Source organism: Lepisma saccharinum, chromosome 17 (assembly GCF_977018435.1).
Source record: "Lepisma saccharinum chromosome 17, izLepSacc3.1, whole genome shotgun sequence".
Classification (NCBI taxonomy): domain Eukaryota; kingdom Metazoa; phylum Arthropoda; class Insecta; order Zygentoma; family Lepismatidae; genus Lepisma; species Lepisma saccharinum.
The window spans coordinates 4,357,197-4,370,041 of NC_139245.1; the positions used below are offsets into that span (position 1 = coordinate 4,357,197).

The window sequence follows — 12,845 nt, forward strand, 5'->3', positions numbered from 1 at the left end:
CCTCCAAAAGTGCTTATTAGAATATTTTGCTTTTGGAAAATATGCATGTTCGACTATTTAGAGTAAGATGTCCTGCGGATGCACCACGAGAATTTAGACTTTTAAATGACAAATACACAGAATATTTCTTTGTCTAGATACAAAATAACAAACTAGCCTTGCCGACAGATTCCCCTTACTATACCCCTATCGAAGAAAACTTCCTCGGTAAAATTACCTTTACAGATGCCGGTACGTTAATCGTTTTTAATGACCCAACTCGATCTATTTATTTTCGACTTATTCCAAAAATAGCACAATTTCTTCGTCAAAGTTTTACTTGCCTCGGTCCACATGTTTGTTTGAGGTTGACGAAATTCGCCGTAAACAGGAATATTTACCAACGCTTTATAAATTTTTGTTAAAGTAGTATAGTTATTGGAGCTGCATAGATGAAATAGTTGTCTTTGATACGAACTATCTAAACCTTATTTACAGTATTATTTTACTTATTGGTGTAATATCACTGTTTTCATTGTCGGGAATTTACCATATACAAATATAATAAATATTATTTTTCATTATACATTTCTATTTTTCTTTTATTTGTCTCATTACTTTTTAAGTGTTTAATAATTCTCTTTTTATATTTTTACGTTATACCACTGAGCTCTGCTGTCGATCATTAAAAATATACACAGCTTCGAATATTAATCCTTCAATTAATGTCGTTGTACATGTGTTATACAACCATTTGATAACAGTGTCAATAAAAAGTTACTATTACGATTGTATATTACAAGAAATCCCTATTACGTGGGTTTAGATAACTTTGATTATCGTATACGAGAACTTCCAACTTTAAAAGAAGAATGATTTTTGAAATAAACAATTAGGATATTCCATTAATGTAATAACTATATGAACATTCGTTTCCTGTACCAAAGATTATACGCTGTATTTGATTCTCAGCGCTTGTTCTATATTTATTACACCAAATTGTTTTGTTATTTCGTATGCTAAGTTAATTTGAATATTCGGCGAGTTTGTTTTATGTTACAAGATAAATTAACTCTCAGATTCACCTTTGTGGCGTTATTCTATGCCTGATTGTTGGACACACATGCAGTTTTAAGTTGGGAGAAGGCATAGTCATAGGGTGCGATCAGTGCACAGTTTAAGGTTGTACCATAGTCAGTTTTGTATAATGGTGCACTATCAATTTTAAGTTTAACTTCAGAGACCATAATAATATTTGATGCAGAATAGTTTGAAATTGTGAGAAAGCATAGTCATTGTGAGATAGGGTGTCAATCATCTTGAAGGATGGAATGCAGAGAGTCAAATGGTGCCAATGGATTAAAAGTTGTGATTTAGGAGAGAATCAGTGAGTAATGTACATCGTGCAGAAAATCAGTGAGTGATAGACGACGCGCATAATCGTTTACGTCCAGTTGTAAGCACGTTTGCAGTGGCGGCGATTGGGTTCCAAAACCGAGGGGGGGGGGGGGCAAAGACAGTACATTTCCCTTTGTAGATAAGATTTAGCATATAGTGCGGGGGCAAAAGTGGCGAAAAGTGGGGTGCAAATGCCTCCCTCGCCCCACCTAATCGACGCCACTGCGTGTTTGTATTGGCTCAAAGCTCGTACAGCGCAGAACGTAATTTGTAATTATATTTTTTATATTTTATGTCGCTTTTCTTCCTATTTTTGCTAACCGCGATGATGAAGTTGAAATTAACGAAGGGACAGTCGCAAGGAACACTAGAATTCGGTAATTTCGGTGCAAGATGGACATGTAATTTGATATGAGTGCAGAATTATCTACAGAATTACAAGATGAGCTTAGAACTGAATGTAATTTAAACCGGTTTGGTAAGCGTAGACTGACGAACTGGGAATTACTTACTCCTCAAGTAATTACATCGAAGTAAGTGCAGAATAGAATATCAACTACCATATTACTTGCTTCTTTTAGACAAACAAGAAATGTAGACACACAATACAATACACAAAATGATAATTTAATGTAAACAAATGATATCTTTTGATTACGAACAGTTTTGAATTAAACAATACTTTTATGAAAAGTAAAAAATCTCGTATTTTCAGGACTAAATTGGTTGCATCAAATTATACCGTGAACATATTCTCGGTGTAGCGGATGTTACAAACAAAATTATCCATATTTCTGAGAGCTGTAGTAGAAAAGTGTTCCTTTAAATTTTAGAAATTCTTGTATAAATAATATACAATGTTTGAATATTAACGACTCGAATTATATTGAATACATTGTTGTATGTTCACGAAGAGACAGATATTTTGAAACACGATCGAAGTAAAAACTTAACTATATTATTATCTTCAGCAGAAACATGTGTTGGGAATGTACATGATAATGTTAGGCATGTAGGAATTTTCGATAATTGAATAGATGTACTAAATACTTTGATACTTCTGTTCGTTGGAATTAGTCAATGTAATCTAGCGAGAAGTTGCAGATATTGATGAGAAACATATTATTTTCTGTAGCTAATATCTCAAATAATTTGAGTGAAATGTGTAAATCTGCTCACAAGTACACTTAGATAATTCTGTAATAATTACTACATCTGGAAAACAAAGATTAAAATCTGCTTCTTTCAAATGAAATATTATTGGTACTTCATAATAACAATAATAATTAATAATGCTACAACCTCTTAATTGGAATATTATGCATACACTCCTGAACTTGCAATATACGAGTACCTTAATGCAATAGGTTTTAGTGGCATTACAAAAAAATATTGTCTATGAAATTGCATCAATTAAATTGGCAAATATCCGAGAAAAATATTGTGTCTGTAGTAAATTCGTGACCATAATATTATGTCAATATATTTATCCAAGGAAACCTTGCTTGTATGTATTTGGAGAAATATATTCTATTATTTTGCAGCATGGATGTCAAGAATTTTAGCTTATAATCTAGAAATTATTTGTTACCTTTATTTGTTAATGCTCATTAACTAAGTGTTAACACTAGTGAAAAAATATTCAACAAAAGTCACTAAAAAAAGACCAGAAAATTGCAACTATTCTCCGGGAAAACTAAGTTGCATAAGTTTCTTATTCAGAAAACCGTTTTTTGACTTGTAAAAAGCAACTCAGTATTAATATTAGAAAATAAAACAGCGAACTGTTTTGTAAAACCACTGATCACATGAAACATGGAAATTTGCAAATAAGAATCGCAGTGATGTGAATGTGGTAAGGTCATTGTTGGCTTTTCTTTAAAAAATACTGCGTTTTTAAAAATGTTATTTTAAAGTATAAAAGACGTCCTGAATTCCCGACGCGGTGAGAAACTAGAAATCCTAAACAATTCCTGTGTGCGTACCGTGATTGCAAATATTGACTTCAAATGATTTTCTTAACCTGACGTTCAGTATAGAATAGTTAATGCAAGAGATGAAAGAAGCGGAATATGTGTGAATGTGTGTTTTTAGGAGTTCCTGCTGCGACAATAAACAATGTGTAAGGTATATCAGAAAGCCCGAGGCTACTGTTTATCGCCATGTTTTGCAAGTGCCGCATGTGGCGATATGACGGCGGACAGAACCGGAAACGTCGGCTCCGATGAAAACCGAAATCACCTTTGTATCGCGACACATTTAATGACGGAAGATAATAATGTTATAATTGCTATTTGTTTTAAAAATAAACTTTTTGTATATTACAATAATTATTCCTCTATTAAATCTGCTGTAGTATTCTGGTCAAAATTACATTACGTTAAACTTTCAACAAGAACACAATTTACTGTAAGTTCACACGCGTACAAAAATGCCCAAGATAATTTCATATGTGACACGCTTATATATAAAAATATGTTATTTTTCGTTGATATTTTCCGCGTGCGTAGAAATACTGTCAAGATGTGTACATTCCATAAATGCATGAAACCAAAAAGGATGGGACAAAACCTTATAGAATCATTTAATCCACTACGTATGGTAATATATGCATGCCACAGAATGTAACATATTGCAAAATATCTCTGGTTTACTATTTCATTGTTCTACACCGCAATAATATTAAAACAAGATATATCCGAAATCGAAGTCATTTCTGATTAATTTGTATTATTTAGATATACTTTAAATTGTATAATGTCTTTTGTTATTACATTAAGCGCAAGGACGACTGTGCGATTTAAAATGCCATGAAACGTGGAAATTGCTTACTAGGCGAAAAAAACAAGAAATGTAAGTAAATCAAAATCGTGCAACTGATTTGCAACTTTTTGTCAGTACCTATGTAATTGAAATATGACATTCTATATATATATATATATATATATATATATATATATATATATATATATATATATATAATCCAGTGTGCTACAGTGTGAATCAAATAACGATTCCATTTGTATCTTTTACTATTTCTAAAAGTAATCATTAAATCATGTGCGCTTCAAATTCAAGTTAAAATCTTTAAACCAATACATCACAGTGTTCAGCTTTAATTTCAAATTTAATTTTTGAACACATTTCCCAACAATAATAATTTCTTCATTTTCCGATTGCCTAATTTAGGATGTATCACGGAAACCATACGTTATAGCGCTTGACATCGTTGGGAAAGTTAGATGTAATCCGAGACGAAGGATTGTACTGCCGGTTAGTTAATTAATAAATTTTATTTTTATTTAATTTCCTTTGGTTATCGGCAATGAATATTAGTAAAATCTGTCATCAAATATATATTTTTACAAGGAAAAAAAGACGCCAGAAAATTTGATATTGGCTGTAATAATAGTTCAACAAGCAGAGTTGGTTTGAAAATTCCAACAAATTTATGTTTTCTTGCGTTTATATAACTTTGCAAGACTTATTCTGCAGTTTAGTTGTTTAAATTACTCATGAAAACTTATATTGTATCATTTCTGTCATGTTTAGATGCCGTGTTACAAAATTTTAAGTGACGGGGTGCTACTTACGCAAGGATTCTGGTAATGTAATGTTGTACTGAGAGTTTCATTGGGCAATGTATTTTTTATGTACTTTCTTCCATATCCCGTTTTTATTAGGAAAATAACTTATTTGCAACACAAATATTTTCAAATTCTGTACTACAAAATAATTATAATTTTGTATTTCGCCGGTAATTTCTGTTTCATAGCAATTGGCTTTTCAGGCCTGTAAAAAGTTCATTTTCATGTAATTAATTATTATGTGTGTACCGTAATTGTTATGTATGTTTTGGTTAAATATGGTAATGTTTTTGGGAATTTTTCATTGCTAATCCTTTAACTAATAAGAAATATCCATGAAGGCAGTCATTGAATGTGCGTTGTACTACAAATAGTAATAGTAATAATAAAAATAAAAGAAACTTACCGAGAGTTGATACGGATTCGCGGCTTTTTGCGCGAATTTCGCCCCTGGACATGATCGCAGCAATGGAGAAGTCCGTTGCCCGGTTTTTCATTGTCGCCATCACCGGGCTTTCGTCCATAGTTCCAAGAAACATGGGGGATTGTCCGATTCGTTTCCCTACCCAAACTTGACACAGACACCAGAGCGGGCTCTCGGAAGGGAGATAGCTCGGAGGTCACCGTCCCGCACGGGCCGACGGCTCGTGGCGCGGCCGCTTAGACCCCCGCAACAAGGTCCTCTTCGGCTGCCCTTTTCCCCCCACCTACGACGACGGGTTCCCGGCCCTCGCACGTAGAAACGAATTCTTCTTCTGTCTTCCCATCGTCTCTGAGATCTTTACTTGTCCCTGAAACACAACACAATGTCCGTTTTCCAATCTGACGGTGCGCAAAACGGAAATTGACCAACTTTCCTCGCTATGTTACCTCACGACAGACCACACGAGCACGGACTGGCACCTCGCGCTCTCTCTGGCCACTTGATGTTTCCACGCTCCGGCCAAGAGATGGCAGCAGCTCCGCGGCGGGAGGCGGAGTCTCGTCCCTGTGATTGACAAATAATGTCGGGGTGAGGGTGGCGTAATTTACACTGGAGTGACGTCACGGAGGCGGGGCTTGCGAACAAGCAAAGCAATTGGGCAGCCTATTATTGGTTGGTTTAGCGGAAGCAAGACGAAAGGGGGTAATCAGTGCTGGAAATTCAGTGGAAGAGTCTCCAAGCAAGGATTGCCACTCCAACAGTTGAGCTGCCAGCAGAACGAAAATAGCTGACAAACGCCCCTTTCCCTATTAAACAATAGATAAAACTTTATTTTCTGCTTACAAGAACATCCAAATCGACTAAGAAAACAATTTTATGTCGGGAAACTATTCGAAACTGTGTGTAATTATTTACAAGATACATATAGCATAATATACACATTAGGAATCGAACACGGGACCCTCTATAATGTGTTTCTGTAATGTCGTTAGCAACGACGGTTTGGCTGATAAAGACAGAAACGAACTCATCAAATGTGCTGTTACATAAGGAATTCGCATAGCTTCTGCCTTTTTAAGAAGACACCCAACTATCAATCACATAGTAAATACGAGGGCAAGTCGAAAAGTCCGGGGCAACGAGGCTCTGCCACCTGGACCCACGATCAGTATAATCCTCTGTCATAGAGGATCTCTGTGGGACTTGTATTGTGGCGTACATTATAAGTTTGTGATTATCCCTTTATCCACTTCATCTCATCACCACTCATCGCCGCGATTAGGTAAAAGTGACAGAAATACGACGTTAAATAAACTAAGTTCATCAACATCAATCATCACTCAGAGAACTAAATGCATCATATCGATTGATGCACCAGAATGCATCGATTGATGCACTAAAGTGTGTCTTATGGTTTCTTCAAAGAATCAGATTCACATTTGATGCATATGGGTGCATTTTTGCATGCCGTAAAAGAAACACCAAAGTGCATCATTTGATTCAAGTGAGGATTTCTTTCAGTCGAGATGCACTTCAATGCATCAGTTGATGCGTTCTGATGCACCTTCCTGTATCTTTCTTGATGATGCACTTAAACGTTTCGTCTGAGCTTCAAAGTGCATCAAGGAACATCAACTGGTTCATTGAAGTGCATCTCGACTGAAAGAAATCATCACTTGAATCAAATGATGCACTTTGGTGTTTCTTCCACGACATACAAAAATGCACCCAAATGTGAATCTGATTCTTTGAAGAAGCCATAAGACACACTTTAGTGCATCAATCGATGCATTCTGGTGCATCAACCAAGTCTGCAATACAGCAAAATGGCATTAGGGCTGTATGTGCAAAGATGGTAAACAAATAATAGGCTAATTATAATCCTACATTTATTATTTTACTGGGTGTTCCCACCTACATAATCTTCATGATTAGTTAGAAAAATAAAAATGGGAAACATGTTTGCTAAGAAGAATATAAAAGACTAATTTTCATATATTTTTTCCAGACATTTTGAAAAAAGTAAAAAACAAACATAAGTTTGTAAAAAATAAACTGTCAAGCATAATTTTGCAGTTTTTATTTTAAATCCTCAGTTTCTAGCGAGAAGAATGCGCCTTCATAGCCTGTCACAGCTCCTTGACGTGTGGTTTTGGACTTGAAACTTTCAAGAGGAGATTCGTCTTCAAATTACGTGCATTTCGGTCCTTGTTTTCTAGGTCCACCATGGATGAAAAATTGTTCTCACATAAGTATGTAGTCGTGTAGGTATTTTCGTGATTTCTCTTCCGAGCTGATCGCGTACCTTCTTCAAGTCGTTCATGTAACCGTAGGGGGTACGCGTACCACAGTTTGAGAACCACTGTCTTAGAGGTTTGTTGTGCCATGAAGAGAAAACTTTTTTTATTTCCCCTATTACTTACACAATTTGTTTTTTATTAGTATTAATTGTTTGTATGTTTATACACACAGAACTCGAAATGCACCAATAAAAGTTGTAACCCTGGTTTCTTTAAAATGATTGGGTCTGATGCATTTTTAGTACACCACGCACTAAACTGCAGCTGATTAAAATTCCCTTTGATGCACTTCTCTACGCATTTTGACGCACCAGAAATACATAATTAGCAGTTAATGCACTTGCATTTGTGCCAATTGACACATTTCGGATTCCGTGTTCTGTTGATTAATTCACTTATTGGCTTAATCAATTAATCATTTAGTTAATTAATTATCTAAATGAGACAATGTGCATGAATGACGAAGAATCGACGTAACGCAATGGAACACTCCAACCCTGGTTTCCACGGAACCTTCGACAATAATTTATTTTGACGTTTCTGACCATTTAATATTATACAGAGAATTTGATATTTAAACAGGCACGTCATATTTATTTAAATCCCTATTTTTTATAATTGTTTTTGGTTTTTCACTAGTGTTGCCCACGAGACGAGACTTTGGCCTGTCTCGTCTCGTGGAAATGCTGTGAAATGCTGTCTCGTCTCGAAAATATTCGTTTGTCTCGGGACACATGATCAATCTCGTCTCGTCTCGAATTTTTAAAAGCCTGTCCCGTCTCGTCCCGTGGGCAACACTATTTTTCACGGTGGCATAGTGATATACACTGTTAGAAGTTACCGTAAAAATTACAATATTTTACCGTTAAAAATTTAACGACCTGCCTGTTAATTTATAAAAACGGTACACAACAGTTATTTTATTTAAATTTGAATATTTTTATCACGCATAAAGATAAATAATGATTATAAATTACACTTGCTTATGCCATAAATATATTGTTTAAAGCTGAATAATTCAAATTACAATAATTATTGCAGCTATATTATGGCTGTTACTACAACGTTCAGGACCATTTTTTTTAACGGTAATTGGATGGCAGCGAAAATTGACGGTCTCAGACCGTCATTTCTTCAGTCAACTTTTTACAGTAAGCAAAGGATCCCGTGTTTGTACCTCGCATATTGCAGTGGTTTGGACCCCACTTTAAACTGTAGGCCAAGTTCCGATTAGCCTACACTGTACAAAATTGATTCGAGAAATAACGGTCTAAGTGTGTCAGTTTCCGGTGGCGTACAACTACCGTAAAAATGATTATGACCGTTTATAATTATTGATTGGGTTGGTGTTGTAAGTCCACTTTATGCACAGTAAGGCTAATCGGGACGGAACCTACAGTTTAAAGTGGGATCCGAACCACTATGTGTCTCCACCGGGTATCGAACCCGGGATCCCTTGATTACAAGGCGACGACGCTACCACTGCGCCATCGGGGAGACCTCGTCTATAATTATTAACGCTCATTAGGCTACATATTTACCCTAATCACTGTACGTAACATTTTTTAAAAATATATTTATGGCACATTTTCAAATTTAAATTAAAGACGGTTGCGTGTATTTTTGTATAATAGCCAGGCTGTTAAATTTTAACGGTATAATATTTTAAATTTTATGGTAGTACATATCTGATCATAGAAATGGACTTATAACAAAATTTGACAAGCTTGTTTTTGTCTAATAGTGTTCTTCTCTTGTTCCCTACTTTTTATTTCTTTGTTACATTAATTATGTAGCGAAAGTTTGATTTCATATTTTATTCACTTTTTCAAATTTTTGCTTTAGTGTTTTTCCTTAAATTTCACTTACACTTCTTCAATTACAAGTGACATCATTTTCACGATTTCATCATGGATGGAGACTTTTATATTTGAAAGTATGCAACACTGGGAACAGCACAGAACTAAGAAGAAGTCTGGAGTTTCCAGTGATGGAACTTCGTGTGTGGTCTCTTTTCAATAGGAGATGGAGTTAACAATTTAGACCGTTATCAAACGTCCTCCCACTTCTGAAAACACGACTTTGACAAAAGAAAAACTTCTCGAATTAATTTTTGAAGATTTACCTCTCTGGGTGACAAAAATTCAGTGACGAACGAATAAGTTATTCATCTCACATTTTAAACTGGTCGTCAGAAACCCTCAACTATGTTGATTTTCCTTCAATTTTCTTACCTGTCACAAGAAAAAAAAAGTTTTGCTACACTTTATACATAGGCGGATAGGCCCATTAAAACAAAGAGTAAGGCAGGTGAACCAAAGGTAGCTCTAGACAAGCTTCTAGGGCAATTTACAAATCTCTAATGAGAGATCATTTTTCTGAAATTAAAAGAAATAACTCCTATAACTATTGGATCGGTGCATATGTTCGTAACGTTTTATAACATACGTTAACAGGAATATAATTATTAATTAATACAAGTGGTAAAGTGAAACATTGTTATTGTAGTCTAACAATACACAGTCACAACAACCCTCACTTTAGTCGCTTCCAATGTTAATGACTAGGTCTCGGAAGTTGAGGAAAAACCCTCTTTTATCCTAGTGTCCGAAGACGAGGCCCAACATAATATATGTTCATTTTGGGTCATTGTAGGCCAGAAAAAGGTGGGTTTTATTTGTCCTTTTTTGCCTTTTTCGGCGTTTTTTGGCTTATTGGTCCTTTTTAAGCCTTTTTTAGGTCTCAACGGCTTTTTTTTGCAACTTCACCTTCTTTCGACTACGTTTTTACTGCCCATTCTCAATTCGAATCATCATCAGTTCATCACCTCTTAAACATCCTTTCTGTAGTAAAGAAATATATATATATATATATCTTATATATTTGAAGCATCCCTCAAACGAGAGAAAAACATTTTTGGAAGACTGAAGCAGGTATGGTACAAGGTCAGTTAACCGTAAGTGGCAACTTTATCTTGTTTTGAACCTTTCAGTTTTTTCGCACTGTGTGTTCCATACAGTGATGTGCCGTAGACTATAAGTTTACGTCTACATGCGTTGTCTACAAGTAATCTACGCGTAGATTACATTGGCTTGTAGTTTACATAGACTACGTACACAATCTAAAGTGTATTAAAATTAATTTTGAAGGGTTTCATGAAATGAAAGTAACATTTTCAACTATATTGGTCCCTAACGAAATGAAGAGAACCCTAATTACAACAAAATTTCTCTTCTCTTCTATTATCAACTATGGAAGAAGATAAATAGTATGCAAAAAACAACAACAGATGGCAGTCGTGAGGCAAGAGTGGTCTTTTCCCCATAAAGCACTAGAATATTTCCTATATTAGGTTTCTTCCTAGGTGAGAAATTCTTCGAATTTGAAAGAAAGGGTATGAAAACTTCTCCACACACATCAGCAACTGATACGCAGTATAATTTTATTTTAATTCCACGGCGCCCTGTGTTAAGTTATCACCTTTCGCCATGTTGTTTACATAGATTACGTAATCTACGTGTATAACATAGTCTACGTGTAGAATGTAGACTATCGTTGTTTACGCGTAGACGCACATCACTGGTTCCATACCACCAGAATTTTGTATTTTTTTATTCATTAAATATGTAATTAAAACTGAAGTTATTAATTAATTTGGATCACATTTATACGTCCTTTTTTCCATTTTTAGGTCCTTTTTTGATATTTTTAGGTCTTTTATAGGTCTTTTTTTTTTTTGCAATTTATAAGTCTTCAATTTCCGAGCCCTATTAATGACCATCTGTCAACGTTGCAGAGGAGTTCTATGCTTCGGCTGTAGAACTGCTGTGTTTTCGCCATTTGCCAAGTACACAGCACAAATTGTTTTTGAGTTGAAGAAATCTGTATTTGTATTTTCCTTGTGCGAGCTGTAAGCTGTAAGCACTACGTAAATTTTACTTTACACCCACTTATTATTTCCTTACATTCATGTATTAATATTGTAACCTCTTATAATATACAGATACTCTTACTAGTTGATCAGATATAAGAAAATAAGAAAATTAGACATAATAAGTATGGTTTAGCAATCAAATAAAGTTATGTCTGGTTCCTTTGGTGTCCAGTCTCTATATAGGCTACCTCTATTCCAATATTTCACTTCCCACACAAACTCCCTCCTTGCACTATTTCTCGGGCTGCCTTTCACACTTCCATTCTCCCCTCTTCTTTAAGTGATAAGGGGTGTTTACACTTTACGTTACACTATAAAGATGTCTCGGTTTGAGCACGATCACTCATTTCGCTGCCTTCTCTAATAGCTTTCTCCCGCCGTTCACTTACTTCTCACAGGTATTTCCCCACTTGTTGTCCCGCTTCTTTTGTCTTTATTCTATCCTTTACCACTTCTATCACCTCCCTCGCTGTTACGTTTTTCAGAAACTTGTCCCTTAGGTCACGTGTAGAAGGGCAGTTCAGGAGGATATGCTCGTCCGTCTCCTGCCAAGTTTCAAGAGCAGCTTTATTACGAAAGACTTCCTACTGCTGCACTTGATCCTCATTTAAACTCGGTTAAACTCGAAGAGCAGAATGTGCCCGAAATGTTCAACTTTGTCCACTTGACACTCCATCTTGTTTCGTCCGCAAAATAAACAAAATGTGCTCAGAAATAGGATACACTGTGTTTTCACGAACACAAACTACAAACTAAGCAATAACAATGGAATAACGAACAAGGAACTGTTGGCAACGCAGTGTTGCCAAACTATAATAAAACGCTACGAACTTAGGCACCGACCCAATAATTAACAACGTATACCAAATGGATATTTTGTAAAATGGCTTGTAATTTTTTTATAAAAAAGAAAGAATTACAAAACCGTTCCACCTGTTCTCAAGGTGTCCCATGGGTCCCAAGTAATTCTGGCGGTGCCCATGCTTACGGGTTCCATCCCCATGAAGTGTGTTCCAGACTCAGAAAGGTTAAGAACCACTGATATATGGGCATATTATTCACTACCATCTACCATCAATGACATGTTTTCTAGAAGTTAAATTATTTCAGCCATATGTTTATTGAAAACCTAATCTAAAGTCATTGAAAACATGGTCCCTACACAGCGAAAACTAAATGCATCAATTTGATCGATGCACCAGAATGCATCGATTGATGCACTA

General features: G+C 35.5%; 1 protein-coding gene across 1 annotated transcript in view; it reads right to left on the reverse strand.

The window, feature by feature from the left end:
- Positions 1-5,875, reverse strand: part of LOC146001161 (T-box transcription factor TBX20-like) — a 181,440-nt gene extending 175,565 nt beyond the window's left edge. Inside the window, exon 1 of the mRNA XM_083138450.1 lies at positions 5,371-5,875. Coding sequence (XP_082994576.1) covers positions 5,371-5,503 — 133 coding nt within the window. The 5' untranslated portion in view covers positions 5,504-5,875. The remainder of the gene's footprint in view (positions 1-5,370) is intronic.
- Between the last annotated feature and the right edge of the window lie 6,970 nt (positions 5,876-12,845).